We start from the raw sequence: 27,611 nt of genomic DNA on the forward strand, positions 1-27,611 counted from the left end.
CATTCCATACACCCACTACCCACTTTGTGGAAAAAGTTGCCCCCCCCCACCCCCCAGTCCCTTTCAAATCTCTTCTGTCTCATTTTAAACCTATACCTTCTAGTTTTAGATTCCTCTCTCCTGGTAAAAAGACTTGACTGTCCATCTTTTCTATGCTGTTCTCCCTTCCTCTCAGTGATCAACAACTGCAAAGTTTCTAGCTCCATATTCCTGTGTTGAGTGCTGCATATCCTTTTATTCCAAATTGCGTCTTACCCTTTTCATTCATATGCTCTATGCAGCCTAACCCAAGATATATTTCCAGTAGCCTGCTGAGGAGACACAAGCATCTTTGAATAGGTGGCATGAGATTTTAAAGAACAAGCGAATGAGCGTTCATTGTCCAACAGGACACATTTAGAGCATCAACACAGTTGGAAGATGTAGTATCTGCTGAGTTTTCTGATCACTTGTCATTCAGGAATGGTAATGGTGCGGTGTAGTGGCTGTATAACTAGAGCCATGTGCAGCCAACATTTAAATCTTGTTTGTATGTTACAAACAAAGGCCCATTGTCCCAAAGCAGCAAACCAAGTAGTTGTAGGCTGATGCTGTTTTGAATTAAGGCTTCAAGCACTAATCTCTAGGCTAAGATCCTATCAACACACCCCTCACCCACCCACTTCAAAATTAATTGCATATATGACATATTCTCAATTGTCTCTTTAGCTGTTCTTGTAAGAGTCACACAAGCTCCATTTATTTGTTCTCTAGTCTTTTGGCTGGGAACTGGATTGAAGGCTGCAAAAAGAGATCAATGTGCTACTTCATTGATAATCATATTCTGCAGATTAACTGTCAATATATGTAAAAAAAAAGTTCCAAATATCTGTGGTCCTTTGAAATCAGTACTTTATTGCAGATACAATTTTAATGTTCTGATTGGTCCACACTATATTCTGAATAATTCAACAATCCATAAACTGAACCCAGTTACACTGCATATGTAACATATCAAATGTTTACTTTAATGGTTGATCACAAAAACATTAACAAAATAACTACATTTAAGTGAACATATTCATATTATATAATACTGGAAGACATCACACTTTTTTTTTACAAGCTTATTCAGGTTTAATTCATTTTGAATGAGATCCAAGCCCCACTCTCTGCTAGCAACTTCAATGTGTATGACAATGAACAGCTTCACAAGTAACAATATTTCAGGAAAATGGCTTATACAGGAACCTTTATACCTGATGTACTTAAACTGTATTTTAGTTTTCAAAATAAGAAACCTGGCTTTTTGACATCAGCAACTTTGCAAGGATATGAAAGATATTATCTGAGCACTGATGAAAAACAGCAGTCTGCATGCAGAACTTCCAGAGATCAATGCAACGAGCAGCAAATAGGGCAGCTATTTGCAATGAACAAAAAAGTATTGAAATTTCGAATCTTTAAAGGGATAATTTAAAATCTTAGAGCATTTCAGTGCAAATTCATGAATCGGCCAGTGAAAGTGCTTTGTACCATCCTGTGCACGCACAACTGCTGAATTGTAGCAGCAATGCAAGTAGTACAATGCTCTGAAATGAAAACAAGCTGCAGTTACTGGAAATCTGAAATTAAAAGAAACATGGCAGGGAGCACTCAGCAGATTAGGCATCCTCTGTAAAGAGAAGAGTCAAGATGTGTCAGATTCTCTGACCTGAAATGTTCTTTCCACAGATGCTGCCTGAACTGCTGAGTATCTCCTCAAAGCTCTCAAATGCTGCTTCTTATTCCTACAAGAATGCTCAAAACTTTCAGAGACCTTCAGCAATTTCCCGAGCAATGTAGGCCTGAACATCATGGAACAGGTTACAACAACCATGAAAACAGAAAATAAAATGATTTGAAGAGCCTTGATTGGAACATTGTAGACAATTTGAACAATGGTCTATCACACCAGTGCTGAAACTGGAATTGATCACGTTACCATTTGAAAAATTGTTTATAATTTTTTTCAAGCAGATTTCTATACACACTGGAAAACAATTCAATCTTTACAGGAAGGATCAAACTCTGGAACAAAACTGATCAGTGTTATTCATTCCTCAACTGAAACATGTCATTTCTCATGTCTGTTATTAACCAAATGGGGCGCAGTGGCTGCATAATTACAGCAAGTTCTAAAGGAAAATCAGTGCTCTTCTACATGCTAACATCTGTTAAAATACCATAGAATGATCCTAAAAATAGCAGCATCGTGAATGGCAATGTTGAAACAGTGCCAATTCCTAGACTCCTCCTCGCAAGCAACAGAATAACAAGTTGTCTCATTTTGGCATAAGGAGAAATATTTCAATTTGATGCAACAGAAATGTTACCATTAGTATCACATACAGTTTATCTAAAAATTATCCAGTTGAAATGCATAAATTCACCTCACTTATGACCCGCATTTGGGAGCTTTATCACATAGTTTGAGATCACCTTGTGCATACTCCACTCGAAAGCTTCCTACATGCATGAAACCATGCCTGCTGAATCAACAGAACAAATTATATTGCCAGTAAATGTTCCTCTTTACAGAAATACATGTTAAATATACATAGTTTCACTGTTCTTTGTTAGTGTCCATAAATTAACAAATCAATTTAAAATACAATATTTCAGTGGTTAAAATGTTCATATCTACAAACCTCCATCTAAACACATACACAATAAAACTGATAATAAAGCTTATTAACTTATTTGAGACAGTTTGAAAAACCCCCAATCAATTATTTTTGCGATGCATATTTTTTCCCACATCGTTTCACCAAACAATGTCTATCATCTGGGTAATGAACATGGTTTTCAGTGCTTCTTATTTTTGTTCCTTCTAAGTTGCTAAGCCCCTAAACAGAATAAACCATACTCCCCAGATTACAGAACTCCTAACACAAGAATAATCTAACTTTGGGTTGATCACTTGTCATTAAAATAAACACCAATTTCAGGATCTGATTAATTTATGACCAGCACAAACACAAAACTACGAATGATGATGAAAATGTAGGGCAAGCATAATGTGTTTAAAATTATGTTCTAACTTTCCATTTCATTGTATTGAAGACATTAGCAGTCTCAAAGATACTGCAGTCCAAAAATACTTGATCGACCCAAAAGAGGTATAACGTATAGTTTTTGTTTATAGCTCCCTAGTAAATAATTGAGAAGTATTAGTTTGTGGTTGAACATTGAGCTCTATGAAAAGGCAACTTTCCCTTCTTCCTTCCACATAGGTCAGAACTTGAAGTGACAAAAATCTATAAAGTTCTACACAAACTATTCTACTTAGCTGAATAGATTACATTCCTTAGCAGATGAAAATCAGCCCACACCATAAAACCTAATGCTTTGAGGAGAACATCGTGGTGGTTTAAATTTCCCCATCTGGTGGTATATCCAATCACCATCCCGACGGGGTTCCACGTCATTAAAAAAAAATGTGACAAAGGCAGCTGAAAAAAGTGCACTGTGTAACTTATTGACCTAAACATTTCACAGACACAGTGTTTACAGTAGGCAGATGGGCAGCTGCAGCAGTAAGTACAAAGTGCAAACTGATCTTCAGTTAGCCTGTTGATCTAGATAGATCAGTAGGGCTTGAAGTTCCAGTAATTGGAAAAAACAGAGATCTGTAAGGAAAAATTAAATACAATTACTGCATCACCCGATAGTAAATTCAAAAATCTATACATCTAAATATGCCAGTTTTGTCAATAAATAAATAAATAGATTTGTTTCACAGAAGTGTATATATTTTATCATAGCCACTGGTTAAACCCCAGCTTCAGCTTTAGAACATAGAACATAGAACAGTACAGCACAGTACAGGCCCTTCGGCCCTCAATGTTGTGCCGACCCTCAAACCCTGCCTCCCATAGAAGCCCCCACCTTAGATTCCTCCATATACCTGTCTAGTAGTCTCTTAAACTTCACTAGTGTATCTGCCTCCCACACACCAACCACTCTCTGAGTAAAAAAACCTTCCTCTAATATCCCCCTTGAACTTCCCACCCCTTACCTTAAAGCCATGTCCTCTTGTATTGAGCAGTGGTGCCCTGGGGAAGAGGCGCCGGCTATCCACTCTATCTATTCCTCTTATTACCTCCCCTTTAACTCCCCTTTGAGTTTTACTTAAGGCTTTAGATCTTTGTTTAATTTCAAATCAAACTCTATTTCAAACAAAATGAAAAAAATAACAAAGCCGTTAACCCAGCTGGACTCCACACTTCATTAGGCAGGAAGGCTAATTTAGTGATTGCTTCCTGCAGTTTATTACAGAAAGGAAGTGCAGATTTAGTCAAAGCAGAGAGTTTGCTTGTTGTTTGCTCTCTACCAGATCAGCAAAGGAGAAGGTTCAGGGAGGAGAAAGCATTCATACATCTGTACAGATTTGACAAAAGAACACTTTTCTATTTTATCAGGAGGAATTTAACATCCTAGAATTTACATTCAGAGTCAAATAACAGTATTTATTTAAGTAACTGAAACCAGTCATATCATTGATTTACTAATTGCAGTACGTTAAATGTATAACGCTTCTGGTTAACTTACAAATTAAAGAAACAATTTATACCTTATCCTTCAGTTGCTGACAAAGCTGTAGAGCAATGGTAAAGAAAACAAGTGTATCATTTAGCCAGGGGACCACACATTCCACTTTGTGTACATGGCTAACTTCAAATTTCTGGTTATTAATCTCACTGCAATGATAAAAATGGAAAAAAAAACAGCATTTATCTTTTTTCACCCATAAAGTACTTACTGTATGCATTACTGTGATTAATAAAGCTATAGAGACCTAACACACTTCTTTATTGAACATGATGTGCAGCCAGATTTTCAATATCCCTCCGATATGCTGATTTGTCACCACCTTTGATTCGGTCAACATCAGCGGTGTCAAAACAGACTATGTTGTTGATATAGGAAATGAATTAGTTCCAAATAATATCAGAAGCACATGTTGCAGTAAGTACCTTAGTAGTGCAACTTCAGAAGGAGAACATTATCAAACACAAGACTAATACATCATGACTACAGCATGAAACTCTAGGGGTCTATGGGTTAATATAATTTGGCTTTCCAAATAAACAATGCTTCAGTGTTTTCGAGAAACACAGAAAACCTACAGCACAATACAGGCCCTTCAGCCCACAAAGCTGTGCCGAACATGTCCTTACCTTAGAAATTACCTAGGGTTACCCATACACCTCTATTTTTCTAAGCTCCATGTACCTGTCCAGGAGCCTCTTAAAAGACCCTATTGTGTCCATCTCCATCATCGTCACCAGCAGCCCATTCCACGCACTCACCACTCCCTGCGTAAAAAATTTACCCCTGACATCTCTTCTGTACCTACTTCCAAGCACCTTAAAACTGTGCCCTCTCATGCTAGTCCAGCGGTCCCCAACCACCGGGCTACGGACCGGTACCGGGCTGCAAAGCATGTGCTACCGGGCCGCGAGGAAATGATATGATTTGGCGATATGAGTCAGCTGCACCTTTCCTCATTCCCTGTCACACCCACTGTTGAGCTTGAACGCATGCGAGGTCATCACCCACGTGTCATCCGTGTCAGCACAGGAAGGAGATCAACTCCTCGAGCTTGTAAATGACGGCGGGCTGAAAAGTATGTTTGACATAACATCTCTGCTGGCATTCTGGATTAAAGTCAAGGCTAAATATTCTGAGATAGCCACGAAAGCACTGAAAACGTTGCTTCCATTTCCAACATATCTCTACGAAGCGGGGTTTTCTGCAATGAATGCAACGAAAACTAAATTGCGGAATAGACTGGACATAAGGAACCCCCTTCGACTATCGCTGTCTCCCATCACCCCTCGATGGGACCGTCTTGTTGTAGGAAAACAAGCCCAGGGCTCCCACTGATTCAGCGATATTGGTGTGTTGCAATGATTTTATATGTTTATTTGCAGAAAATATGTGCTGTGTGTTTAATATCCAAACGTTACTGAAAATGTTATGATGCTATTGACTTATATAACCATGTAACAATTACAGCACAGAAACAGGCCATCTCTGCCCTTCCAGTCCGTGCCGAACGCTACTCTCACCTAGTCCCACCGACCTGCACTCTGCCCATAACCCTCCATTCCTTTCCTGTCCATATACCCATCCAATTTTACTTTAAATGATAATGTCGAACCTGCCTCTACCACTTCTACTGGAAGTTTGTTCAACACTTACTTCAAGCTCCCTTGTCCTCCCCTCATAATTGACTTATCGCTATATTCATGCGAGGAAAATATGCGCTGCGTGTTTAATATTAAATTCGTCAGATAAAGCCTTTTAGAAACGAAATTGAGTGTATTAGCCACTTATCACCTATATTCCGGTCGTGATTAACACCCCCCCATCCCCCCGAACAGAATCACCAAAAACCACTTATAGAAAAAAATCAGCGCGTACACGGATGCGCAAGATACGCATGCGCACTGGTGCCCGCGCAAGGCTTCATGGTCATTGTAGTCTTCCTCTGGGTAAACCCAACGTATTTGACCGCTACTCTTGTCCGTTGGCAACCCTACCCCCCCACCGCCCCGGGTCGGCCGGTCCGCAAGAATATTGTCAATATGAAACCAGTCTGCAGTGCAAAAAAGGTTGGGGACCCCTGTGCTAGTCAATCTAGCCCTGGAAAAAAGCCTCTGACTATCCACATGATCAATGCCTCTCATCATGCTATACACCTCTATCAGGTCACCTCTGATCCTCCGTCGCACCAAGGAGAAAAGGCTGAGTTCACTCAACCTGTTCTCATAAGGCATGCTCCCCAATCCAGTCAACATCCTTGCAAATCTCCTCTGCATCCTTTCTATGGTATCCATATCCTTCCTGTAGTGAGGTGACCAGAGCTGAGCACAGCACTCCAAGTGGGGTCTGACCAGGGTCCTATATAGCTGTAACATTACCTCTCAGCTCCTAAACTAAATCCCACGACTGATGAAGGCCAATGCACCATATGTCTTTTTAACCACAGAGACAACCTGCGCAGCAGATTTGAGTGTCCTATGGACTCGGACCCCAAGACCGTCTGTTCTTCCATACGGCCAAGAGTCTTACCATTAATACTATATTCTGTCATCATATTTGACCTACCAAAATGAACCTCACACTTATCTGGGTTGAACCCCAACTGCCACTTCTCAGCCCAGTTTTACATCCTATCAATGTACCGTTGTACCCTCTGACAGCCCTCCACACTATCCACAACACCCCCAACCTTTGTGTCATCAGCAAATTTACTAATCCATCCATCCACTTCCTCATCCAGGTCATTTATAAAAATTACGAAGAGTAGGGGTCCCAGAACAGATCCCTGAGGCACACCACTGGTCACCGACCTCCATGCAGAAAACAACCTGTCTACAACCACTCTTTGCCTTCTGTGGGCAAGTCAATTCTGGATCCACAAAGCAATGTCCCTTTGGATCCTATGCCTCCTTACTTTCTCAATAAACCTTGCATGGGGTACCTTATCAAATGCCTTTCTGAAATCTATATACACATCTACTGCTCTACCTCCATCAATGTGTTTAGTCACATCCCTGAAAAATTTAATCAGGCTCGTAAGACATGACCTGCCTTTGACAAAGCCATGCTGACTATTCTTAATAATCATATTATGCTTCTCCAAATGTTCATAAATCCTGCCTCTCAGGATCTTTTCCATCAACTTACCAACCACTGAGGTAAGCTTCACTGGTGTATAATTTCCTGGGCGATCTATACTCCCTTTCTTGAATAAGAGAACAACATCTGCAACCCTCCAATCCTCCAGAAACTCTCTCATCCCCATTGATGATGCAAAGATCATCGCCAGAGGCTCAGCAATCTTCTCCCTCACCTCCCACAGTAGCCTGGGGTACATCTTGTCCGGTCCCAGTGACTTATCCAACTTGATGCTTTCCAAAAGTAGGTTCTCAGATTTTGCAATTAATCTGGATGCTGCACCTAGTGATTCTATTAATGCCAATATTGAAAATGTACATTACTAACATTGACTAATTTATATATCAACAGCCAGGAGTCTCACATATACAATAGGAAAACAAGTGTTGCAAATGAATTATAGATAACTAGGCATTAAGGTTGTGCAGCTACATGTTATATAGTGTTTCACAAATTTATTTGTGCTGCTGTTGAGGTTATTGTGAAGATATGGTGCCCCTCAAAGCACTATGTGATGATTTTTATCTGTACAAACAGGATGCAAGACAAGCTTTTCCCTGTATCATGGTACATGTGACAATAATAAACCAATACCAGATCTGCAAAACCACATCCATTATTTTAGCAGAAAACTTTTAAAACATGGAGCACCTGTAATTTCCGTCCGCCTTCAATAGGTGCTATTCCCACGAATAATTATTTTCTTTACCTAAATCTTTTTAAATATGCGTTTTCTGTGATATCCGAAACTTAGATGGATATTATCCAAAATGTCACTAAAGAAACCGTTGGAAGGCAGTAGAAAATGCAAATATAAAATACAGTACATGCAAAGTGCAGATTTAAATAAGCTTTGGTTCATGCTGCTCCTTTCATGAAATACTAACACTCGCTATTCAGAACATGTACAACATCTCTTCTGCAAATGTCCGTTGCTTCAAAACTCTAAAATGAAGAGGAAGAAGCCCGCTGATTATGAGGTACTTCTGCCATTCTGCTTCAGGCAGAGCAGGCTTGAATCATTCATTTTTGACTATGAACAAACTCAAAAGAGAAGCACTTACAACATGGATCCTGGGTTGTGAAGCACAGAGCTGCCAGCAGGTTTGAAGTTCTAAAAGGTCAAAGCAAAACTGATCAGAAGACAGCAAAATAAAAGGATAATTTCCACATATCATAGTTCCTTTCTGCAATTTATTACTCATGGTGTGAAGACATCAAAACTGGCTAGAAAGATTAATTCTTTTAAAGATCATAGGACAAAAGTTATTTAAAAATTGAATAATGCTAAATAATAAAAAGCTAATGCTCTATTAAATGCCTTATATTTAATCAGTGATTCCTAGTTCCAGATTCTTCCAAATAACAGAAGACACTAAATGTTTTAGGGTTCTACCCCTCCACTATCAGATTTCTGAATGGACAATGAACCAATCCATAAACACCATCTCACTATTTTTGCTCTTTTAGCACTACTTATTTAATAATTATATATAGCATACATATTTCTCATTGTAAATTACAGTATTTGATGTATTCCACTATAATGTTGCCGCAAAACAACAGATTTCTTGACATATGTCAATGATATTAAACCTGATTCTGATTCAGATGAGGAAAGATCTGTTCCACATCCACCTGTTTAAATGCCCTCAGAATCTGGGGCTTGACTGACTGGGAGAGGTGTCCTACAGACTAGTGAAGAAACACAGTCATTCTTAAGGAATCATACCTTGAAACAATGTTCATAATCCCTCGGTAGGTCCTGTCCAACTGACAGGAGAGATATGCCAGCAGTGGTAGCATAGTGATTTACAGGAATTTAATCCGAATGCAACTGGTAGCGTAAACGTTTAGCGCGACTCTATTACAGCTTGGGGCGTTGCAGTTTGGATTTCAATTCTGGCGCAGTCTGTAAGGAGTTTGTACGCTCTCCCGGTGACCATGAGTTTCTTCCCAGTGCTCTGGTTTTCTCCGACCGTCCAAAGACTTACCGGTTAGGAGGTTAATTGGTCCTTGTAAATTGTCATGTCATTAGGCTAGGATTAAATATTAAAAGGGTGGTTTGATGGGTGGCACGTCTCATTGGGCCGGAAAGGGCTGTTCTGCACTGCACCTCCAATTAATTTCCTGCTTGCATCTGCAGAAGCTGCTGCCCTTTTCAATTTAAAGTATCTGCAGTCTTAGTTACAAAGCTGATATCATCCAAACCCGATGCTAACAGCTGAGACCCCAGTGCAGATTTCTGCATAATATCTTTATGCATAGTCATTTACACAACCCACTATGTTACAAAATTACCCCCCATTTAGTGCTCTTTCACTTTCACTACAACCCTCATTTCTGGAAGCATCTTAAAAGCCTTCTTGAAGATAATATAGACAACACGCACAGACACTCCCTTATCAACCACTGAATAACTTTTCAACAAGTTCCAGCAGATAAGAATAGATTATTTACCTATATACAAAGATTTGAAATATGGTCAATTTTTTTTTGTTTTATTTTCTCAACCTCTTACAATCTCAAGATTCCATGTGGAGAAGAGAAAGCAGCAGCCCAATCCATGGAAAACACACCAAGCAATCACCTAGAGTTTAGCAGATTATTCCTTGGATTGCCTTTTCCTTGATTTCCATGAAGACTTAGTATGAACAAGATCCTCTTTTCTTAAGGAACAGACTCTAAAACTCTAGAAGGGTTCCCAATCTGGGATCCACAAAACCTCGGTTAATGGTAGGGGTCCATGGCAAAGAAACGGTTGTGAACCTCCTACTTTAGACCGGGTATATTCAGTATCATGATAAACTCAGATATCAAGTTATACAGTATCCATATTGTAGACAAAGTCTGTGCTCTAAATTAAAGCTTTGATTTCTGAATTACACGTACATAAGGTAATGTACATAAGACAACTGTTCAAACTATCCAGTGTATACTGAATAAATTAAAACAGCTTAAACATCTAATCAGCAGCCTTCCTGCTGACAGAATGCACTCTAAATGCTGCTGTTTTACATCACCTTGTTCAAATTGGGCTGCAGAAGATGGAGCTGGTAGACAATCAAACAAAGTTTGCTCAGATTAATGTAGAAGTTGGCAAAGACATCACCAGGAAGAGACGGAGTGAACATTTTCTAAGAGAGAATCAAGGCAGTTACTAAAACAACATACAAATGAGACAGAAACTTAAATTTAAAAACTTAGTAATTCGCAAGATGTTATATATTGACCAAAGTGACAAGGGCACAAAGAAATAAGTATATTTCTGAGGGTTATACAGGCATACATTCTTCAACCAATGCAAGGTGAGGAGTCCAGTATTCATTTCACATGCAAAATAATGCTCACAACCTTTATCTTTAAGTTTAACATCTTTGGAATGAACTTGGCGACTAGATACCCCTGGATGACTCCTTAGAGAGTAGACACACTATACAGGTGTCCCCGCTTTACAAATGTTCGCTTTACGCCACTTCACTTTTACGAAAGACCTACATTAGTACCTGCTTTCGCTAACCGAAAGAAGATTTTTGTTTTTATGAAAAAAGATGCCCGCTTTAAACTTGTGTTTACCCTAAGGCTACCATGACCGTGAAGCCTTGCATAGGCAGGTGTGTGCGCATGCGTGTACGTGCCAATTCTTTTCTACAAATCGGTTTTAGCTAAATCTTTCTGATTCTAGTAAGTGAAATTACACTGTACTTACATTATTTCTACTTTATATAGGCTGTGTATTTATCATATCATTCCTGCTTTTACTATATGTTAGTGTTATTTTAGGTTTTATGTGTTATTTGGTATGATTTGGTAGGTTATTTTTTGGATCTGGGAACGCTCAAAAAATTTTCCCATTTAAATTAATGGTAATTGCTTCTTCGCTTTACACCATTTCCGCTTACAAACAGTTTCATAGGAACGCTCTACCTTTGGATAGCGGGGGAAACCTGTAACTACAGTACTACTTCAAAGCTATTCACTCCTCACTATCACTAAATTTCAAATTTCAAACAGGAGTTGTTGACAAATGAAAGTGGTTGCGCAGCTGTAAAGAGAGAGAGTGGAATGGGCAGTTATTTGGGTGATGTGGAGGAGAGGTGGAGGGGGTAAGGCAGGAGGAGGGGGAGGGAGGCAGAGGGAGGGCAGGAGTGGGGACCCAGCTGTATCCTGTATGCCTTCCTAACCATATTGATCACTGGCCCCAGATCCTGTGGGCCCTAATCTATTACAGAACAGAAGCAGGCTCTTTGGCTCAACACATCCACATGATCCATGCGTATCCCAATTTCCTGAATTTGGCCCATGATTCTCTGTTGCCCTCCTATCAACCCACTGATCTCCCATGTGGGACCTTGTCGAAGGCTTTAGTGAAGTTCATTTAAATCATATCTCATGCCCTTACCCCATCAATCCCTTGTTACGTCTTCAAAATATTCTATCAAATTGGTCAGATAGAATCTGCCTGAGCTACATTGGATGTCTTTGATTGTAATCTTTATCTTTTGAAGTGATCATGAATCCACTCCCTCAGGATTCTTTTCTCCACAGGCAGGCAGGGATAAAGCAGGAAAGCTGAAGATCATATAGGAAGACATGCACTCACCATCAAACTGCTTGAGGCTACTTCTGGAAGGGTCATAGCCGCAGGAGTGGTGAGTCTATTGCGAGCACGGGTTAGCTGCAACATTACCGCATCCATGAGCTTAAAGAGAACACATTTTTGTTTTATCAAGTTCAGGCTGATTTAAGAGTTGGTCAATATTAATTTATATAACTTTCTGGATGAATTAAATACAATACTACTGTCACTCAATTGACATAGAACAGCCACCCATCTTCACTTTTAAGCTGACTGTTGTGTTTCTGAGGAAAATCACAGACTATTTTTTGTACCTTTTTATGCACAAGAAATGTGAGTGGACAACTTAGAATGATTGATATGAAAAAATCAACACTGTCTCAACAAAGACAGACTAGAGAACTCACAAGCAAGTCAATGTTGCCTCACCAGTAAAGAGAACCGAGTCACTTGTCATGGTCTGGATATTCTATGAAGAAATGTTCAACTTAAAGAAGATGTATTTAAATATTTTGGAGTCAAGACTTTTTGTTGCTACTTTTACCATCTTAAAACACCTCTGATTATCTAAATTATTTCACAAATACTACTCAGCTTTTAGAAACTATATTTTAAAAGAATCTTCACAGGCAGGCAAGCAGGAATGTTATAATCAGGGTGGTGGACAAGTGAAGCAAATTTCCTAAAGAAATTACATTTCACTTATATACTGTGCTTCTGAAAGCACTAACTCATTGCTGGGGGGATAATAGATTTAGAAATCACAGGCAGCTTCCAGGAGGATGTGCTTCATATTTAAGGCCAGATACTATGAGTGGGGGGCTGTCTGAACACTTGGAGGATACCACCAAACTACTGCCCTCTTTCAAACCGTACTACTCTAGGTAGGTCACTGGAATGTGTCCAGAGGCAGGAAATTTGATCCAAGTGTGACATTCCCACTGCCAAGCTAGCAGAGATCTCAGGAAAGATCCAGGAACTGAACCAAATTTAAGCAGGATAATTTTGCCAAACAATTAAAAGAGCTTCCTTTACTTTTGTTAAGTGTGCAAAGCTAGCCTGGAAGTTGAAGTAGAGGCCTTGTATTGGAAAATAGTTTTATCGCACTGGATCAGTAAGGGAGGAGGGGCAGGTCATAAAGCAAGCAAAAGCAGCCTTTATCCTCAATCCGCAACAATACTTGAAGGTTAACCTTTCTGTATAAGGACTATTTCCAGATTAAAGGTTTTGCACGTAGGCAAAGTAATCAAAAGTTACTATTCAATGGATTCACAGCTTTTGAAAGGACTTTAATTACCAATTAATTGAAATGTGATTAATTAAAGGCTATTTAATGCCAAAGAATCATCGAAATTTGACTGACCTTGTTGACCTCTGCTCCACTCTTAAACTGGTATGTTTGATCTCTGCTGTTTAGTAGATACAAAGCTTGGCCTACATGATTCCTGGCATCCTGAATCTGTGAAGATGGAAAGAAAAGATTAATAAAAAGAACTGAAGGATTCTAAGACACACTGTAGTCAAATGTCAAATTGAATATCAGAGAAATGTATACAATAAACATTCTGAATGCTTTTTCCTCACAAACATCCACGAAAACAGAGAAGCGCCCCAAAGAATGAATGACAGTTAAACATGAGAACCCCAAAGTCCCCCTCAGCTCCCCCCACAGTCAGGGTGAAGGTAGAGAATCAGGGTAAAAAAAAAGAACGGTGCTTTTTTTCTTTTTTTTTGTGCTTTTGACATAAATATAGGAACAAACAGAATGAGAGATTTCAGCCCATTAATAACAATGAGCTGCGCTGTCGTACAATAAGCATTGCTGATGAGCCAAAAAATGTGACCGTTGACTGTACCAGCTGTTGTACTCAGCATCATACATTGGGATCCATTTACTTCAATGTAGCTAAATATACAGAGTGGCTTATAGATCTCACAGTTAAATTTCTCCATCTGGGATCCTAACACTACATCTTGTTAAAGTGTCCATCTTGTTTTTATTTCCTTTTTTATGGCAATTAGAAATGATCATCGAGATCAACAGTTGAGTTTTCAGAACAAGTTTCTCCATCTGAAGAAGCTTCAACCCAAAACTGCCAGCTTCCCTCTACGGATGCTGCCAGACCCATCGAGTTCATCCAGAGACTTGTTTTTTTTTTGGGTCACCCAGAAACAGTTGGCTGAACAGTTACACAAGAAGTCTTGACAATGGATCTACAACCTGCCATTGCTTCCAAACCACATCTCCAACATTCATAGCATTTTTGTCACTGTTTACTAGCTGAGTACAATTGCTATAATTTAAACATGATTGATGCTGAGGCTTTGTAAGTGATTGGTTAGACCACACTTGGGGACGTTGTGCGCGATTTTGGGTCCCATATCTAAAAAAGGATGTGCTGGCATTGGAGAGGATCCAGAGAAGGTTCCCAAGAATAATCTCAGGAATGAAAGGGTTAACATATGAAAAGTGTTTGCTGGCTCTGAGCCTGTACTCACTAGAGTTTAGAAGAATGAATTTGAAACTTATCAAATATTTAAAGGCCTAGATAGACAGTGTGGACATAGAGATGATGCTGCCTATGGTGGGGGATGTCTAGGACCAGAGGGCATAGCCTCAGATTATAAGGACGTCCCTTTAAAACAAAGATGAGGAATTTCTTCAGCCAGAGAGTGGTGAATCTGTGGGATTCATTGCCACAGATGGCTGTGGAGGCCAAGTCACTGGATATATTTAAAGCAGAGGTTGACAGGTTTGTGATTATTGAGGGTGTTTAAGATTACGGGGAGAAGGCAGTACAATAGAATTGAGAGGGCTGATAAATCAGCCATGATGCAATGGTGGAGTAAACTTGATGAGCTGAATGGCCGAATTCTGGCATGTTTTATGATACTTAATACGCCACCTGTAGATTCTACGCCATCTCCGAACTAATTTTCTGCATTTGTATTTGAAGAGGTGGGTTAAGTTTTGGAAACATAAGCACCAAATGGAATGGAAAAATGATCAATTACTGAAGATCGTTTTTAACCTCTAATGGTTAACAACTAAGTCGTAACAAATTGAAGCAAAAGTAAACTTGGTCCAATCATGGTCTTCATGCAAATATCCTGGCACCAGTGTTTTTGTCAGAGTCTAAAGTAGTTTGGTTTAAATAATAAACATCCATCTCCAATGAAAGAAGAAACTGTTTTACCTGCTGCATTTTCCATTGTTTGTCCTCTCTAAAGGTAAAATGCAGAACCTGGTTGTGTTTAGGCAGCCTCAGGTTAATATCCTATTTCAGAGAACAAATCTTCAATTAAAATTCATATGCGGCCTCTTGGATATAACTGTTGCTAAGGCATGGTAGGACTCTATATATTAGCATACTAAGTACTTATGAGATAAGTATATTGCTTGTCGAATTTAACATTTTTAAATAAATATCCTTGTGTATCAGAACTGGCTGGGTCTAATGCAGTTAACCCAGATTTTCTCTCCTGAACAATTAGGCGTTTCCAGCATTCCTTTTTATTTTAGATTTCAACAATTACAGTGAGTTATAACTCATGTTTCAGGTTTTGTTTTTTTTCTCCTCTGATGTCATTCATTTTCTCCATTTATATCTCTGGGACAGATCCAGTGCCATTATTAATTTTTCAGTATTCTCTCAATGTAAATACACTGAAGTGAAATGTTAACTCTTCTTCTCTTTCAGCCTGACCTGTCAGATATCTCCTATTTTTTTCTGGTTTTTATTTCCAGATTAATGAAAGCTAGCTTCAGCGAGGTAGACAGAAAGCACTGTGGTCATTTTGATATCATATTCAACCAAAGCATTGCCAACCTTGATATCGGGTTTTGACCAAAAATATCCTGCACTCTTCCACCCTGATGCTGAACAACCCACTGAGTTTCTCCAATAGATTGTTTATTGCTCCAGTTTTCCTCTGCTTCTATTCTCAGGTGAAAATTCAAGATCCCAACTCAAGGTTTCAGAGATGCAGAGGAGTTATTTTGTCCTGTTGTCTTGACCAATGTTAATCTCTTTTTTGTAATGGTTTCTGAAGGGGAAATTACTGATTTTCACACAGATATTTGACTATGAAAATAGTAGTTTAAAAAGACACATTGTTAATTGTTAAGCAATTTGGGATATGTTGGGACCTAACAATAGATTTATAAAAATCTTTTGCTGACCCCTCCCTTCTCAAAATTACTCCCTTGGGTACCTGGTGCTAAATACTGGAGTCCCGAGGCCCATACCACTACAAATTTGACATGGTGTGTGAACTGCCAAAACCAGGAAGATTCAGCACCAAAATATCAAAGGATTAGATTGTTAGATATACATATACTTTTGACTAAATGCAAGTAATGTGATCCACTTGTTTTATTTTAACCAGAAATATATAACAAAAGAGTGATTACAAATAGTGGATTTTGGTTAATTGGGACAGCTGCGTATTTAGATTAGATTATGAGGACACTCAGTCCTCATTCACTGTCATTTAGAAATGCATGCATTAAAAAAGTGACACAACGTTCTTCCAGAATGATATCACAAGAAAAACACAGGACAAACCAAGACTAAAACTTACAAACAAATAATTATAACATATAGTTACAACAGTGCAAAGCAATACCATAATTTGATAAAGAGCAGACCATGGGCACGGTAAAAAAAAGTCTCAAAGTCCCGATAGCCTCATCATCTCACACTGGTGGCAGAAGGGAGAAACTCTTGGATGAACCTCCAAGCGCTGCAAACTTGCCGATGCAGCACTATTGGAAGCACCCGACCGCAGCGGACTCTGAGTCCGTCCAAAAACTTTGAGCCTCCAACCAGCCCCTCCAACACAGCCTCTCCAAGCACCATCCTTTGCCAAGCACTTCGACGCTGCCCCGGCTGCCGAGCAACAAGCAAAGCTGAGGACTCAGGGCTTTCCCCTCCGGAGATTCTGGACCACCACAGTAGCAGCGGCAGCAAAGCAGGCATTTCAGAAGTTTCACCAGATGTTCCTCCGTGATCTCACATTCGTCTCCATCAAATCAGGGTTGTACACAGCACTCTACTTGACAAATAAAAGACATCACCACCGGAGTGGCCGCTGCGAGCTGCGTCGCGCCGCCATCTTCTCCTCCTTTGAAGGAGGAGACAACTGTTAAAGAACAAAAACTGTGAGAAAATAGCCAGGATTCCCTTCGTTTATTTGGGACACTATGCCGCTTAATTGGGACAAGAGACTGTTGCCAAACAGTTTCCAGCTAGTGTCAGCCATGTGCACTTGTGTGGCCATTAGACACTACACCACACTTACAGGAACATTTTTTTAAACAGCGTTAGTTGTGTGCGTTTGTGTTCAAAAACCAGTGATTTTTGTCACTAATAACTGGTGAGAAACAAACAGTAAAACAATTCAGAATCGCTTTGCTCACTGCAATTTCAAGCATTCAGGCTTGGGAGATGCCAGGAATGGCCATGAGTGAAAATTAGATGATTTACTCAGCAAGTTTGGAACTACGAAGAACTTGGAGGTATTAACAATCAGTTTGAATGTTACAATGAAAAAGATTTGGAGGATGCAATCACCAATAGCATTGTATGAAGCCAGTCCATTATCTGCTTAGGGTGTCTGCACCGATTTTGTTCTTTAACAGTCAAAAGTGAACACTGGATGAATTCCCCTGCTGATAACTATTAGGAACTAATACAGTTTTATAGTACTGTAGTAGTACTGATAGTGTTCTAATTTGTTCTCTATTTCATTTCAATACATAAATTGTTACTCAGTTAAAATTAGTTGGTCTTTATATAAGCATTTTTAACTATTTCCAAGAAACTTCAGCCAATTGGGGCGGCCGCTTAATTGGACCAAAATGTACTTATCCTGATGTGTCCTTATTAAGTAGAATCCACTGAACATATATTTAGCCATGTGGTCAGCATATTTTCATCTCTATGGTATTTGTACTTACCGCCTGTGTCAAAGCATCTCCTTGTAACGTTAGGACACCCTTCACCTGATCTGTGCTGGATAAGAAAATCAATCTGAGAAATTATTCAATTCATGATTTATAAGATAATTCCTATTTGTTCTATGAAAAAGCCATCAGTATTTTTCTCTATAAGAATGAGGGAGAAAGAAGATCACAATTACAAAATAAGATAATGAAAAGGAAATTGTGTTCGACAAATGTGCTAAGCTTTTTTTGAAGTAGTCACAGGTGAAATAGATAATGAAGGCAGTGGGTGTGGTTCATGGTTTACTGGAAAGCCTTTGATAAAGTCCATCTTTAGATGAAAAAGGATCTAATGCTTTCCCTGCAAATATGATAAATAAATACTTCTTGGGCTACCAGCTGGGTATAGGTATCAATTTTAACTGACATTTCCATCACAAACTCTGCCATCTTCATCTTCACCGGTTAAAATCAATACCTGTACCTGGCTGGTAGCCCAAGAAGTTTATTCTACCTTTAGATACCAGTGTGCAAATTTTAAGCATATGATTTGATGGTATTAGTTTGACATAGATTGAATAATTGGCTGACAGAAGGGAAACAAGGCTAGGAATAAATAGGATTAGTGTTTGAGCTGAGCTATTCACAATATAAATGAATTGAATTGAACTGACTTTATTACTTACATCCTTCATATACATGAGGAGTAAAAATCTTTACGTTGAATGAATGATTTGGATGAGTAAACTTTCATAGATTTTTAAATTTTATCAATAACAGTATGTATAGGTATTGTGAGGAGGAAGCAAAGATTTTAATTAACAGTTAATAGAATGATAAATAAGATTATTTAATCACGCCACACTCTTTTGGATATTCCAGAGTAAAAGTGTTGAATATTGCCCATTTTCATCCTTTCTTGATACTTCTGGGGGATACTTATCTTTCATAAGGGGGTGAAAAATTAAATTGAAATTGATGCCTATTCTACTTACTTTCCATGAATCTGACTAATTGTTCAAAAAATCTGGAGGTCAGCCAAAATTAAAAAGCTTTTTTGCTTCATTTCCAGACAATAGGCAACTTCGATTAATTTTATTTTTCTTTGTATCAAGATAGCAGACCAATTAGTTTCTCTTAAAAGCTTGCTGTTCCAACAAGGTCAGGTCTACTAAGTAATACATAAACCTGAAATGATCAAGAGGTTTATGGTGAAATGCTAATCAAATATAAATGCATAAACTAGGAATGTACATGATCAGACACAACCACTTTCATCCGGCCAGCCCCATCCCTTCTTACATGGAATGCACAGGTCACAATCTACATCACTCAATATTTTACTGAGACAACACTAGACCATCAGACGTAGAATAGGTCATTCGACCCATCGAGTCTTCTCCACCATTCAATTGTGGCTGTTTTTTTAAATCCCCCTAAACCCTGTTCTCCTGCTTTCTCCCCGTAACATTTGATGCCCTGACTAATCAAGAGCGTATTAAAAACAATCACCAACTTAGGAAGAAGATTTTTTTTCAAGAAAGGGTGGAATGTAGTCCAATTGAAGAAAATAAGAATGGCACACAAAACATTATAGCCTACATGTAATTTCAGAGCAGATCATGATACAAAGAAAATAAATGAGCTAGGTGATGTCCCTTATCCATATATTACACATTATTCAATGCTTTGAAAATGTGAATAAAGAACATATAATTTTTAGATACCTTGCGACATTCAGAAATGAACAAGACCAGTCAAGAAACTAAAAGGATTACAAATGAGAAAAGCCATGCAAAGCAGCCCACCTATTGATGTGTTCATTGAATTATTTGATTAAAATATTTTCATTTATAGTTATTCTTCTTGACTGGAGCTCTTTAGAGATGTGTATTAATAAATAAACAAACTTTGTGTTCAGTGCAATCAAAATCATTAGGAACAGCATAAACTGAGGATAACTGCTTACGCTGAACTTCCCAGTTTGAAGTTCTCCTGCCGGGTTTGACTTTCAGATCCAGAAGCTGACAGAGTAAAGCGACGGGAGGCCTCCTGTATGAGAGGAGGCTATCATTAGTGAAGAAAATGCCAAAGCAAGTACTTTGTTAAGAAGCAAAATTACATTAGCTACCAACAGTCTGCAAGGTTTTTTTTTAATGTTAAGAATTATGAAAGGCAGATTTTAGTAATTTTCATTCATAAATTTGTGAATATTGAGATTGGGTTAATTAGTTAAATCTGATTCTAGTCTAATTATGGGATTAAATTGCTAAATTGGTTGACTTTGCACTGAAAAATCACCTGTCATATTGCATAAATCATGCAGCAACCAGGCTAACAGAATATGCTCTTCAATGTGTACATCGCATCAGCAATTTGACACATAGCTTGGGATCTTCCCTTCAGCCCAAAACATGTTGGAAGTAAATGTTTTCTGAATTTGATCAATGTCCTCTTGGACGGATTCTATAACAAATTAATGAAAGGGTGGTTCCAGTTAGACTGGCCAACAATATGGTTGAAGCATACCTGTGCTGCAAAAATGCATTTCTTTACAGATGGAAGGACAATGACACTATCGGAAGTAGGCTGCAAAACAAAAAGTCAAGGAATATGCTTGCAGACATATTACCTTGTTAGATTAAATGCCAAATCTAACAACACAGTTAGAAACATTTGTTAATCTGGATGGATAGTTTCTTTTGTGTTAGTTTGCCAGCATGGAGTTTCATAAAAGCACTTAACTGAACAAAGTATTTCTACAGGGATAAACCTGAAAGCAGAGGAGTTAGGTTTGGTGTTTGTTATTCATTGTTTAAGCACTACAAACATTTTTGGTGTGCATTTAGTAGGAAGGACACAGAGGTGCTGAAAATGACATTCACTAGAATGCTAATAAAACTACCCAGGCAATGTTGTTTTGCTCCAAAAGGAGAGAATTTGTTTCTATTGAATTCATAAACTTTGTGACATCATTTGAAAAAATGGAAGTTGAGAAAATGTTTCCATATGCAGACAAAAATGGTACGCCATGAGACAAGTTTCCTCTGAAAAGATCAAAGTAAATTACCTTAAGAATATCCTTCAGCTGTTTCAGGACAGCATGAACTTCTTCACGCAATAACCATTTAAATTCTTCTTCCTGAAATATTCCATAAAACAAGTAATCCTTATCACGAACATAATTTGGGGTTGAGAGTGCTTTCATTTCCAGATTAAGGTGGCAACAATGAAACGGAACACATAATTAAATCATTAAAGTAATACAATAAACGTTTTAAATCTTTACATTACCAAGAAATGATGATCAAAAAATAGGGACATCACACAATTTTGTTGAAATCGGAAAAGGCAGGTAGATGGAGCTGAGTTTACGGACAGATCAGCCATGATCTTATTGAATGGAGGGGCAGGCTCGATGGGCCAGATGGCCTACTCTTGCTCCTATTTCTTATGTTCTTCATGGACAGCCATGGACATAGTAGGAAGTTTTAAATATTACTTTTACTAAACAATTTTCCACAACTAAAAATAGCCAAACACTTCCAAATTATGTAATAAAAATGAAACCTGTTTCATTACTACATTCCTCTGTCAAATACAACAGACAAAACTTCTGTTGTGACCCTTAACTAGATCCAGTCTAACCTTCATATATTAATCTAATTTCTCTTAAAAAGATGCAATTATTTGTGCTGTATCTCAAGTACTATATCCTGCACAAATAAAAAATCTTTAGTTGCTTATTTTCTGTGATTATTCTTTTTGAAAAGTTGAAATCTATTTTCAAGGGAGGAGAAGATGGCGGCGCGACGCAGTTCACAGTGGCCAGTCCGGTGGTGATATCTGTTATCTGTCAAGTAGGGTGCCGTGCACAATCCTGATTTGATGGAGACAGATGTGAGAGCACGGAGGAACATCTGGTGAATCTTCTGAAATGCCTGCTTCGCCGCCGCTGCTACTGTCTGAACCAGAATCTCCAGAGGGGAAGGCCCCAAGTCCTCAGCTTTGCTTGTTGCTCGGTGGCCGGGGCCGGGTCGAAGCACTCGGCAGAGGATAGCACTCAGTGCTCGGTGTCGTAGGCTTGAAGTTTTCAGACGGACTCAGAGTCCGCTGCGGTCGGGTGCTTCCAATGGTGCGGCATTATCAAGCTTGTGGTGCTTGGAGGTTCATGGCAGGGAGAGTTTCTCCCTTCTACCGTCTGCGTGAGATGATGAGGCTATCGGAACTTTGAGACTTTTTTTTTACTGTGCCCATGGTCTGCTCTTTATCAAATTACGGTATTGCTTTGCACTGTTGCAACTATATGTGAAAATTATGTAGCTTTGTCAGTTTTAGTCTTGGTTTGTCTTGTGTTTCTGTGATATCATTCTGGAAGAACATTGTATCATTTTTTAATGCATGCATTTCTAAATGACAATAAATGAAGACTGAGTGTCCTCATAATCTAATCTATTTACATGTTCCCGAATGCAAATACTATTAGTCCATCTCAACAGTATAATCCCCACGCCACACTCTTATCCTGCTGTGCACTGAGTTTCTGTGCCAATCAAAGCTGTGCACTGAGTTTCTGTGCCAATCTAGGATTACTCTACCACCTTAGGCCTCATTGAAATCTAAAGCGCAGTGTCTACTGTAATGGTACAAAATATCATCTGTGTTTATTACTTGCGTGATTTGGTTATTTTTCAGACCTATTAGCTTTGTAGTTCAGCAGTCTACTTCGAACTTTGACACAGAGCTCACTGACAAGAATTAGAATTAAACTGTTTTCTGTACAAGTAAACGATAAACTAGAATGATTATATTCAGCAGCAATGCAGTCAGTCCTTGATTAGATATTGATATGAAGATCAGAAAGAGGGACTGATGTATTGTAAGATAAAATAAAAGGAGGATTTCCTTCTGTTGACTCGCAGTTTAGAAAAGATTTTGCTCATAAGTGGGGCTTGTTAACTTCAGAACTAGAGAGTGATTTTAAAAGATAAGAGATGATGCATACAAGCACTGAAATAGTGCAGAAAAGAACAAGAAGAAAAAAGTGAACACATTGTGTATTACTTAACGTAAAAGAACATCATTCTGGAAATATTTAGCAGGTAAGGCAACATCTAAGGAGGGAGACGCTATTGATTCATCAAAACTATAAGTCAGAATCAATGAAAAAATAGTAGCAGCCATTAGCCTTTTCTGCTCTCCATTCAAACCCCTTGATGCATTTTATGCCCAGAAATGTATTTATATCTTTCTTAAATAACTGGTGCTTTGGCTCCACAGGCTTGTTGTGTTAGAGAATTCCATAGGATCGCAAACCTCAGTGAAGAATATTTTTTCTAACAACACACACAAAATGCTGGAGGAACTCCGCAGGCTGGGCAACATCTATGATAAAAGTACAGTTGACATTTCGGGCTGAAACCTCAACTGTACTTTTTTTCATAGATGCTGCCTGGCCTGCTGAGTTCCTCCAGCATTTTGTGTGAGTTGTTTAGATTTCTAGCATCTGCAGATTTTCTCTTGCTTAATATTTTTCCTAATCTTGGTCTTAAAAGTGTTATTCTGACCGATACTAAAACTCTGCCTTCAAAAGGTAAAGCATCCACCCTGAATTAAATCTGTCACACACCATTGAATTTATACACTTCAATGAGGTTTCCTTTCGTTCTTCTAAACTTGAGCGCAGGGCTTCCCAACCTGGGGTCCATGGTATTTGTGTCATGGCATGAAAAAGGTTGTTCTAGTTGACCCAGACTCTGATATGTTAGCTCCAGCAACTAGCAATCAGTCCAGCAAAACTTTACTGCACTCTAGCAGGTAGGGAGACCAAAATGGTATACGATACTCCAGCGTCTCATCAAACGCTATGGCAAGAAATGATTACTCTTCCACCCAAAACCTCTTGCAATAAACACAACTTGGCTTCTAACAGCTTAATGCACTTGCTGCATTTGCTTTCATGATCACCACGCAAAAACACCCCAATCCCCCTTTACATCAATATTTTCATTATTTAAACACTTTCTGATTTTCTTAAGTCAATTACTTCAAATTTGGCCACTTTGCATCCTCTCAACAACCCCACCCAGTTGTGTTGTTGATAAACTTTGAAATTCACTCACCAAAATCATTGATTTATATTGTGAATAGCTCAGCCCAAATATTTGTATTTATTCCTAGTTTGTTTTCCATCTGTCAATCAATTATTCGATCTATATCAAACTAATACCAAACCACATGATCTAATTTTATATATCAACATTTTTAAAAAGAGATTTTATCAAACATTTTGCAATAAATCAAGTGAACCACACCCACCACCCCCATTATCTGTTTTATCTGTTACATGCTCATAAAAGTCTTGGTTTGTCAAACACAACTTCTCCTTCATTACTCTACTTTGACTCTCTCTACTACCGTTGATTATTTTCTAAGTCTTGTGTTTATAATGGACTTGGCACTTAACGTCAGTAAGAGCTGATTGTGGACTTTAGGAAGGGTAAGACGAAGGAACACATACCAATCCTCATAGAGCGATCAGCTTGTTACATACACCTGTTAGGGTGCATTCTCCAGTTACCTTATAAGGTAACCGTAGCCTTCAGCCAGGAGCAGATATCATCAGATGGTTCCCAACCTTCACAGAGTGTTTCCACCCTTAACCACGACACTCTCCAGTTGATGGGCCGGCAGTGGTGGCCAAATCACTGCCCACCTGCTCCTGGCTTCCAGCTTCCCTCCTCTCGCCTACTCCAAATCCAACAAGAGAGTGGAGAGAGTGAGCAGTTTCAAGTTCCCAGGTGTCAAGATTTCTGAGGATCTAACCCGATCCCAACATATCGATGTAGTTACAAAGAAGGCTATACTTCATTTGGAGTTTGAAGCGATGTGGCATGTCAACAAATACACTCAAAAACTTCTATAGCTGTACCATGTAGAGCATTCTGATAGGCTGCATCACTGTCTGGTATGGGGGGGGGGGGGCGGTACTGTACTGCATCGGACCAAAAGAAGCTGCAGAGGGTTGTAAATCTAGTCATGCCTACAAAGTACCCAGGACATCTTCAGGAAGTGGTGTCTCAGAAAGGCAGCGTCCATTATTAAGGACCCTCAGCACCCAGGGCATGCCCTTTTCTCACTGTTACCATCAGGTAGGAGGTACAGAAGCCTAAAGGCACACACTCAGCGATTCAGGAACAGCCTCTTTCCCTCTGCCATCCAAAACCTAAATGGACATTAAACCCTTGGACACTACCTCACTTTTTTAAAATATACAGTACTTCTGGGGTTTTTTTGCATGTTTTAAAAATATTTTCAATATATGTATGCTGTAATTGATTTACTTATTTTTTTTCCTCTTCTAGATTATGTATTGCTTTGAACTGCTGCTGCTAAGTTAACAAATTTCACGTCACATGCCAGTGATAATAAACCTGATTCTGATAAAAGGCCAAACTACTGAAAGCTTTAGTCACCCTGTTACAGAATGAATGGAGGTATACAAAGTGGTTGTCTAAGATGAGTTTAATCTCTGATGTAAAGACCATGTTGTCAGGATTCAATGTACTGTAGTACACTAAACTGGAAGTGCAAGTGTATTAATTGTGTAAACCTGGAAGTGTCTGGTTCTTAGAACTGAAAGAAGGGAACAGCAGGTGTGGCATCTCCTGTAGATCCAATATGAAGGTGCCACTGGAAGAAGAGTACTGAGGAGATAGAAGAATAAACCAGAGACTTGGGAGGGATCAGTCCCCGTGGGGTACTAAAAAGGGACAGGTAGAGAAGATAGGTTTGTAGATGTACCAAGGTGTCCTGCCAACCATGCTAAAAAGGACGGGTAAGAAAAAAGTGAAGATATCTCAGAAGTACTAGTATGAATGTATTGTCAAAATAAGGCAACTGACCCAAAGAAACTGGGAAGATGGAAGGGAGCCCTTGCAAGAAGTAGGGTGGAGATTCTCTAAGCTTTTAAACGATTGGTAGCCAACCTTCACAACCTTCCCTCAATTTGCCAACACAAAATCATGTCATTTTATCCTCCTGGTCTCTAAGTCACAGACACATGCTGGTGATGCCAGGCATGGAGGACCTGAGTTATAAATAAAGGTTGAATAGGTTAGGACTGTATACTTTAGAATGTATAAGATTAAGAGGAGATTTGATAGAAGTATACAAAATTATGAGTGGTATAGATAGGGTAAATGCAAGCAGGCTTTTTTCCACTGAGGTTGGGTGAGATTATAACCAGAGGTCATGGTGTAAGGGTGAAAGGTGAGAAGTTTAAGAAGAACCTTCTTCACTCAAGAGGATTGAGAGAGTGCGGAACAAGCTGCCAGCATGGGTGGTGCATGCGAGCTTGATTTGAACATTTAAGAGAAGCTTGGATAGGTACATGGATAGTAGGGTCATGGAGGCTATGGCCCCGGTGCAGATCAATGGGACTAGGCAGTTTATATAGTTTCAGCATGGACTAGATGGGCCAAAGGGCCTGTTTCTGTGCTACACTTCTCTATGACTCTACATAGGGAAGCTTAACCTTAGTCTTGATGGGTGCAACCCCTAAGTGAGCAGAAGTACAGAGAATGGAAGTGATGTGGTCAAGTGTCCAGTAAAACCATGTTAAGGAGGAGAAGTAAGAAAAAAATGAAGATATCTCAGAAGATCCCCTCTGTTTCCTCTAGCTTTAGACTCCCTATGCTGGGAAATGGACTGTGCCCACTCACTTTATCTATGTCCTCAAGATTTTAATATACCTCTATAAGCATCCAACGCTCTAAGGGGGGAAAAATCCTAGCATATTCAGCTTCCCTTTGTAACTGAATTCCAGTAACACCGTCATGAACCTTTTCTGCACCCTTTTCAGCTTTATTCTTCAGCCAGAACAGCAGACGCGCCATCGATTTGCACAACTGCAATGTAACGTTTGAAGTCCTGTACTGTACTCAATGCCCTGGCCGAAGAAGGCAAGCATGCCGAACGCCTCCTTCATCAGTCGCCTGAGCATTTCAGATTTCCAGCATCTACAGTTTGTCAGCTCACCGTAACCATCGTAAACTTTGCCGTTTTAAGTTCGGGGATTGCGGATCCATGGGCTATAAGCACAAAGTGCATCAGCCCCTATGCCCCGGCTACATCCACCCTCCCCTTTCGACCTAATCGGAACGGGTATTCAGCACCCACTCCCGGTAACTTCCATTCCATTCCGCACCCTCTGGCCGGCTCTTCCTTTGTTTGCTGTTCGGTCCTCTCTACGGCCAAGGGGTGATGTACACTCACCAACACTGCCCGCTCCGCCTCACTCGCCGCCGCCATCTCCTCCCGAAGGGCAGGACGAGAGCCGCTTCCGCTTCTCGCTGGTTAAACCACTCCCGCCCC

General features: G+C 39.3%; 1 protein-coding gene across 4 annotated transcripts; it reads right to left on the reverse strand.

The window, feature by feature from the left end:
- Nucleotides 1-880: 880 nt before the first annotated feature.
- rogdi (rogdi atypical leucine zipper) lies at nt 881-27,611 on the reverse strand. 4 transcript variants are annotated; one of them, XM_072268916.1, is made up of 12 exons: nt 27,513-27,611; nt 21,307-21,378; nt 20,766-20,825; nt 20,206-20,288; nt 18,252-18,306; nt 15,487-15,567; nt 13,653-13,748; nt 12,314-12,412; nt 10,734-10,847; nt 8,775-8,824; nt 4,595-4,721; nt 881-3,650 (listed from the first exon to the last, which is right to left on the reverse strand). In XM_072268916.1, exons 1-12 carry the CDS (start codon nt 27,546-27,548, stop codon nt 3,609-3,611), a joined length of 915 nt encoding a protein of 304 aa, XP_072125017.1. In that variant the 5' UTR covers nt 27,549-27,611; the 3' UTR covers nt 881-3,608. The 4 variants fall into 4 exon arrangements, with proteins under 4 accessions (XP_072125017.1, XP_072125019.1, XP_072125020.1 ...); XM_072268918.1 differs by lacking the exon at nt 20,766-20,825; XM_072268919.1 differs by lacking the exon at nt 15,487-15,567.

The sequence above is a fragment of the Mobula birostris genome, chromosome 9 (assembly GCF_030028105.1).
Source record: "Mobula birostris isolate sMobBir1 chromosome 9, sMobBir1.hap1, whole genome shotgun sequence".
In the NCBI taxonomy this organism is placed as follows: domain Eukaryota; kingdom Metazoa; phylum Chordata; class Chondrichthyes; order Myliobatiformes; family Myliobatidae; genus Mobula; species Mobula birostris.

Coding starts and splice junctions, on each gene's coding strand:
- rogdi (XM_072268916.1), bottom strand. CDS start 27,548: ATGGCGGCGGCGAGTGAGGCGGAGCGGGCAGTGTTG. Junction 21,379..27,512: donor AGGCGGAGCGGGCAGTGTTG/GTGAGTGTACAT, acceptor GGAATATTTCAG/GAAGAAGAATTTAAATGGTT. Junction 20,289..20,765: donor AATGCATTTTTGCAGCACAG/GTATGCTTCAAC, acceptor CCTCTCATACAG/GAGGCCTCCCGTCGCTTTAC.